At 43.9% G+C, this 7,670-nt stretch overlaps 2 protein-coding genes across 4 annotated transcripts in view; one reads left to right on the top strand and one right to left on the bottom strand.

Moving 5' to 3' along the window:
- LOC123981564 (pro-neuregulin-3, membrane-bound isoform-like) overlaps positions 1-7,670 on the bottom strand; it is a 580,451-nt gene that overhangs the window by 434,530 nt on the left and 138,251 nt on the right. The window lies entirely within an intron of this gene.
- Positions 1-7,670, top strand: part of shroom3 (shroom family member 3) — a 90,459-nt gene that overhangs the window by 67,084 nt on the left and 15,705 nt on the right. Inside the window, exons 13-19 of the mRNA XM_046067729.1 lie at positions 758-1,184; positions 1,425-1,558; positions 1,867-2,016; positions 2,808-3,283; positions 4,140-4,367; positions 4,584-4,776; positions 5,077-5,383. Of these exons, the coding sequence (XP_045923685.1) occupies positions 758-1,184; positions 1,425-1,558; positions 1,867-2,016; positions 2,808-3,283; positions 4,140-4,367; positions 4,584-4,776; positions 5,077-5,383 (1,915 nt within the window). The remainder of the gene's footprint in view (positions 1-757; positions 1,185-1,424; positions 1,559-1,866; positions 2,017-2,807; positions 3,284-4,139; positions 4,368-4,583; positions 4,777-5,076; positions 5,384-7,670) is intronic.

Raw genomic sequence — 7,670 nt, 5'->3', positions numbered from 1 at the left:
ACTATTTAATGAAGATGCCAGTTGGGGACCTGTGAGGCGTCTGTTTCTCAAACTAGAGACTCTAATGTACTTATCTTCTTGCTCAGTTGTGCAACGCGGCCTCCCACTTCTTTTTCTACTCTGGTTAGAGCCTGTTTGTGCTGTCCTCTGAAGGGAGTAGTACACACCGTTGTAGGAAATCTTCAATTTCTTAGCAATGTCTCGCATGGAATAGCCTTCATTTCTAAGAATAAGAATAGACTGTCGAGTTTCAGATGAAAGTTCTGTTTTTCTGGCCATTTTGAGCGTTTAATTGACCCCACAAATGTGATGCTCCAGAAACTCAATCTGCTCAAAGGAAGGTCAGTTTTGTAGCTTCTGTAACGACCTAAACTGTTTTCAGATGTGTGAACATGATTGCACAAGGGTTTTCTAATCATCAGTTAGCCTTCTGAGCCAATGAGCAAACACATTGTACCATTAGAACACTGGAGTGATAGTTGCTGGAAATGGGCCTCTATACACCTATGTAGATATTGCACCAAAAACCAGACATTTGCAGCTAGAATAGTCATTTACCACATTAGCAATGTATAGAGTGTATTTCTTCAAAGTTAAGACTAGTTTAAAGTTATCTTCATTGAAAAGTACAGTGCTTTTCCTTCAAAAATAAGGACATTTCAATGTGACCCCAAACTTTTGAACGGTAGTGTACTTAATGTACCCTTTTCTCTTACTTCTTGCCCTCCATTCTCTTCTCCTTCCTCCCTCTTTTCAGATCAATGGAACAGACCAGCATTGATTCAGAGCAAGGGGCGTCCTCCAAGCTCACCCAGTTCAACTCACCTGTTCAACCTCAGCCTCAGGCTCCACCTCCTTCTACCTCCCAGCCTTCTTTCCATCATCTCAGTGACTCGTCAGCTCTTCAGTACCAGCACTGTGACCACAGAGAGCGGGACAAAGACAGAGAACACCCACTGACCCGCCTGGAGATCGCCCTTGCCGAGGTCCAGCAATGCGCGAGCCCCAACAGTGTCACCTCTGCGAGCAGCCATGGCAACAGTAGCTCTGGTGATGGCAGCCAGGGACCTGCCCGTAGCCTCTCTGTCCTGGAGAAGGTCAGTCGTTTCGAACGTCGGGAACGCACCGGAAAGCAGCGCAGTCAAAGCACCACCAACGTCCACAGCAAACCTACCCATCGGAGGGTAACTCAAACCAAACTTTACATTTGTGATCACCATGTTTTCTTTCGATGATTCAACAGAGAAAGTTTTCAAAATGACACAATGAGGGTCAGTCACACACTACTTAATACTGAAATGCATGGATATTTTGACTTAGCAGGCAAGATTTGCTGCATCACAAACTAAGCTAAATTTGACAATGTTGCTCATTGTTGTTGGTGACACTGCTTCACTGCTTTATGTTTTCTGATTTTGAATCAGATGTCTGAGAAAGGCCGCAGTGCCGCCTGTGGAGCAGATGACCTCAGAAACATGCTGGAGAGAAGCACCAATGGGACCAGAGCACACAGGACTCTGAGCTGCAAGGGAGGCAGCAGTGAACACATAAAATACAGGTAAACAGGGTTACGGGTACTTGATAAAACTATATATATAAATGTATAACTAAAAACGTGAACATTTTTGCAATGCCACAGTATTATCCCAATAAATGTATTTATATTGGTAACTATATTTATCACAATTTCAGCCTATATTCAATTTTGGCCAGTTTTAATTTGTTCCAAATTATTATATTACATACTTGTTTGATGTATTCCAAATTAGATATTGTGTCTTAAGTCCTTTCAGATTCACAGTCACATATACTGGATTGTAGCCTACTCCCTGACAAAAGGCAGGTAAATTTCTGTGTGATGTTCAGGACCCCAGCAGATCCCAGTTCAGCCCTCCAGAGGAGTCGCAGCAGCTTCCAGCTGGATGAATCCAGGGAGGGTGACACCAGCAAAGATTTCTCCTGGAGAGAAGACATCCAAGAGATGCTGGGCTCCATGCAGGACACATCCTTCAACAGGTCAGAGTCCTTTCACAGGTCAGAGTCCTTCAGCAGGTATTTAGGGGTTTAGGGTTAGAGTTAGGGGTTTAGGGCTATGTGTTTCTGGGGGCCGTCCCTCACTGATAACTATACAAACACACAACCTTATGATTGGAAACTGGATCATATTTTATGGAGAGAATATTTTCTGGTTTTCCCTCTGATGTCCTACAGCTGCTCCTCTACCTCATCTCTCCTTGTCAGATAGTTTACTTGTTGCTAACTGCTGCTAGCTGTGGTAAGCTGTGCCACTAGCAGTCCTATTACCTTTAAACTTCAAATAAAGCTTTATTAGTTTTATTAAGTTAAGCATCCTCTTTCTGTAAACAGCAACACTCCCCTGGTGCTATGACATCCTAGTCCAGGCAAAGTCAGGTAGCGTTAATGGTACCGCTAGCTTCACTAACTGAACTGTTTACAGTTAGCCGTGCGGCTAGTGTTTACTTTAGCAACAAGTAATGCTATCTGTCCATCAGGAAACAGTGTCTTTTACATGTACTCCATCTAAGATGAGAAACCTTTTTGCCTGTTTTTGTGGCTCCTTCTTGTTGTTTTCGCACATCTATGCGCATCTATGTGGCCCAGGACACATTCGCATGCACTGCTTGAAGAAATTCTGTCTCAGTGTGTCCTCAATGTGTCATGGGTGCATTCACACCTGTACGCTTTCCACTTCAGCTCTATCAATCAGATCATCAAAAAAGCATGGTAATAAAAGGTAAAAGGTGTAGACGGGACCATCCTGATGTTGGACATTTGTCTCTAATCAGATCTTATAGGGACTCTTTGAAAGATGCCCAGTCTAAGGTCCTGCGATCCACCTCCTTCAGACGAAGAGACCTCAGCTCCTCGACCAGCCCTCCGCCTCCTGCAGTTCCTTCTCCCATCTCCTCCTCCATCAGCCATCAGCCTCTGCCCGTCACTACCAAGCACCACAGCCTGGAGAAAAAAGGCCCAAAAACCATGCCAAAACCACAGGGCATTGTCATTACACCACAGTCTGCACCACTGGTCACCTCCCCTCACACCCCGAAGGAGCGGCATGTGGTTAGCCCAGAGATTCGAGGGCCAAGCCCCCCAGCGCTCCCCAAAGTCCCGCCTGTTGGACCTCCTGTTCTGATGCGGATCTGCGGCCGCAAGCGTCTTGGAGCAGACCAGAAGAAGCGCTCATACTCAGAGCCAGAGAACATGAATGAGGTTGGGATTTCTGATGACGAGACTGCTGACATCTTCCGGCGTGGAGGAGGTAAATAAAAAGCAGGGCCTTACACCCCTCTATAGACTCTCCCAATACCTGCCACGGGATCTCCAAATAATCAAGTCAATATTTTTGTGATTGAGATCAAAATGACTTGGGTCATACATCACTTGTTAAATGCACACCAAACTAATGAAAATAAAGCAAATTAGTTTTGACATGACATCGTAGAAGTTATCGAAGACAAAAGCAAAACATATAAAGACATCATATAAAATGTAATGAAAAATTTGTGTTGTGGAGGAAATGTTTAATGCTTAGATAAGCAATGAGATAAATCTACTGCGTTGTTAGCCATTGTTTGTGTAAATTCATTTAAATTGTCATGTTACTATATGTATATGTATATATGTATACATACTATTAATGACGTGAAAATTAAATTTACATAAAATTTATATTATTCTAAATGTTTTTTAAAAAGCTCATAGCCCAGAAAAAACATCTGTTTGTGAAAAAGTTCCTTAGCCCAAAAAATGAGCTAGCTTGCTGGTGACGCAGAACCTGCCTTTTAGGAATTACTTTGAAAGGCTGAGCCAGCTGTGGCTCTGTTCTCACTAAGGCTTAGTTTTGTGAGAATCAGGCTGAGTATTGAAAAGTTTCAGTCTCATTCTGAGTTTAGAAATCTCTGATTTAAATCATAATTGTGCTGGTACTTCATTATCCACCTCTAAGGATCTGCCTGGAAGCTGCTCATAAAACAAATTAGCTTGATAGTAATGTCAAAATTGTGATTGTTGGGCATCTATTATAGCACATCAAAAACATCTGTGCGTCTGAAACATGTGTATAAGTGTGTATGTTGCTAACCATGGGCTTTGACCATAATCTCCCTGTCTGTCAGAGACCAGCGTGGCAGACCGGCGGAAGATGTTCGAGCTTGCAGCAAGTCGTGTCGGGAGCAGGGCTTCTCAAACTGCTACGTCAAGGCCCAACTTACGGCAGCTTCAGCACAGCGCTCTGGCTGAGTATATAGAGAGGAAGAGAGGCATGAAAAGAGACGAGGGAGAACAGAGGAGTGGACTGAGGTCTCGCAGTGTGTATCTACAGCCTGAAAACAGCAGTCATACAGGTGGGTGGAGGGAGGAAGGGAAGAAAAAGGATGAGTGAGGTGTGATGGTTTCATGAGTGGATGAAGGATAGAGGGCAAAGTGAATATTAACTTGAAAGACTTGGAGCGGAACAGATTAACAGATTAATTATGTCCTTCCTTTCTTCTTCCTTCTCCTTTTTGGTTCCTCCCCTTCTTCCCCTTCTCTTCTCTCCATTCTCTCTCATCGTCACTCAGACACCCTCAGCCTCTCCTCCACTTCCAGCCTGCTCTCCCTCCAGGACTCTGGCACAGATCCAAGCTTCTCCTCTGAAGAGAGGCGTCTCTGCTCCACTCTCCCTTCTGGTGCCGACCTGCGGAGCCTTGAGTCCAATCTCTTCTACCCGGGCAGGGTGACCACTCCGAGGCCTCCGGTGCACCCACCTCCTAGGTAAGAAAAACCAGAGACTAGCTGCATCTAACACTGTTTTTTAGCCATACTAGGGGCGTGGCTTAAGCAATGTCGGTCTGTCAGTTAGTTGGTCCACCACTTTTGTCTAGACTGGAATATCTTATTATCCCCAGAGGATGAAACCTAATGTCAGCTATCTGACGGATTGCCACGAAATGTGGTGGAGAAATTCATGTCCAGCACCAAATGAATTGTAATAACATTTACGTTTTAATATAAAGGTAGATTATTTCTTTGTTATTACAATGTATTAATTCCTATCCTGGTCTCACCTCCCAGTGCTCCTCCTGGCTCCTCTCCTGAGTCCCAGGCGCAGACCATCCAGAATCTCGCCCCTGCGACAGGGTTCAGTAGACAGAGTCAGTCATCCAGCAGAGACTCAGGGCTGGACCAACAGCAGCTGGCCGCAGATCCTCAGTACAACTTGGGACTCTCCAAGCAGCTCAACGGGGCCCTGCAAAGGGCCGGGTCAGCTCAGGGCACCAGGAAGTCGGCCTCTGTTGAGGATCTCCTGGAGAGATCTGAGGAGAGACAAACAACTCTTCAACACTACCGCTCCTCCCCAACAGTAGAGAGACTGAACCAGGTAACACTGCATTCATGGTCGTACCCACCCCTGAGGAGCTCATCTGTCATTGCTTGTGTGTGGGTATGTGGGTGGTGAGCGGGATGATGTTACTACAAAAACTTTACTCAACACGGTGATTCTTTGATTGAACAACTTAATCAGTTGGCTACAGAAAGAGTAAGTCATAAAGTAAGAAACAACGATCAAACAGAGTGACTAAACTAAAAGAATCACGAGCAACAGTGTTTGCATATGAAACCAATATTACAATAACATAGATCACACAGAGCGCTCTGACCAACTAGCCCTGCATGAAAAAACTCGCCCTCTTCCTTCATTGCAGCGTCACCTCATCCAGCACAGACCTGTGTTGTGTCACCAACGTGCAAACGTGAAAGCCGTATGTCTACTGTTTTCCTCACAATCATTGTACCAGAAGATAAAATAATTGCCTCCGTGTTTTGGAAACACATGGCTCGGAAAGTGAACTTCTTTGTTGTAGGTCAGTATATGGAGCAATGTGAGAAAGTAACTTACCTATGTGAATTGCATGTAAACACGCCTGCAAGCTTCAGGCATGTGACAGGCAAGGGCTCAATCCAACATTGTGGAACAGTTGGAAGAACTATCATGATGTGTGCATCGAATTAAAATATCAGGAGCAGTTTTCTAAATAAGGATAGACAATCATAACACCACAACTTAAAAACGTACTATTTGCTTCTTACAACGGCAATACAGAAATGACATCTCACAGCTCCTCTTTTCATTACCATTTATTTGACTATTTGCTGTTACGGGACATTTGGCAAGGGGTCACACAGGAAATACCTAGAATCCTCAGAGTTTCCTGTGAGGTGCCAGAGAGCCGGAGACGGTGGCTGGGCGCTGTCCGATGTGGATGATGGCAAAGATAACACACACACACACACTTGTATACATAGGCCTACATCATACAAACATCTTCAGAGTTCTTAAGAATGCAGTAAAGGATGAATTTTTCTTTTATCTCACAGTGACATCATTACAGTTCAGTCGGACAAACACATACTCCGTCCTCTTACTTTAATCAATAGATTTCACTGCAGGGTGGTGACAGTACTAATTTTACTCTGTAATCTGTGATGAGTGGGATAGTGGGAAGTTGAGTTTCTTAAGAATGTAAATCTAAAAACAGTTTGATTCTGTGCTCTCACACGTGTGGTTGACTCATTTCACTGGAGAAGCAGGAGACTTCAGGCCTGTGCTGTGTGTGTTTTCACACACAGACACAGGAATACGTGTTTATTGTCAAGTTCAGTACTCTTTATTTAGTACATGTCTGGAAGGCCACCAAAAAAGGATTTACAGATGAGGAAGATGCTGATAAGGATAAGGATAATGTACACACTCAGTGATTCATAGAAACAGAATAATTTTACCTTTGTAAGGGCCAGATTTACTAAAGTTTTGCCTGAGTAAAAACATGTGCAAACTTGATATCACCAGCAAATGAACACAAGCTGATCTACTAACGGTGTGCACGCAGAATGACGTCTTTCAAAAGTCCAAGATAGCACCTGTTGTTCATTTAGTACTTTCCCCTAATGAATATGCAATTTGGGGCGTTTCAGTTTTATTGTGCAAAGTAATGGGAGGATAACATGCAAATACATTTATTTACTACACACAATGTGATCGAACAAGCCATACGCAATTTCATGTGAGTGCAACAGCATCTGTATTTAATACATTTGAAAGGAAGGTGCGCAGAGATGGCTGCTGTTATCGCTGCGAGAAGGAGACACTGCTGTAATGACAGAAGACGTAGAGAAATTATTAGATAATATTATTCTATGTTCAATATACAGAAATAAAATGATTTTATTTATTCGATAAACTATATGAATTGAATTGGGGTTATTATTGTATTTTTCTTTAGCTTTGGCAGTACTGTTGCCAATAAAGCAAATTTAATTTCGACCTGACTTCTTTTCTCTGTGAGATGGAAGAATTTAGAAAGTTGCGTGGCGCTGTGGAGAGCCCCCAGCTGCAGTGGTGCATGGATCACGCGTAAAATTCATCCAGCCAGAGGGAACGATCACCAACTGTTTACAGTGCGCCGGTTGTAATAGCGACACAGCTCATTGTTGGTATCAGAGAGGGAATGGGATGTTGTGGCGTACAGGGACAGGAGATCTCAGAGCGACCGGGCACGGTGCGGACGGTCGGTGATCGTTCCCTCTGGCTGGATGAAGCACGATCTGCTGCATTTCCTCACGTCTAGGTCATTCCAGCAAACTGTAGCTGTTTCTGATGGGGTTTC

The sequence above is a fragment of the Micropterus dolomieu genome, linkage group LG13 (assembly GCF_021292245.1).
Source record: "Micropterus dolomieu isolate WLL.071019.BEF.003 ecotype Adirondacks linkage group LG13, ASM2129224v1, whole genome shotgun sequence".
Taxonomy (NCBI): Eukaryota; Metazoa; Chordata; class Actinopteri; order Centrarchiformes; family Centrarchidae; genus Micropterus; species Micropterus dolomieu.
This window is presented reverse-complemented; position numbering and strand designations above follow the sequence as displayed.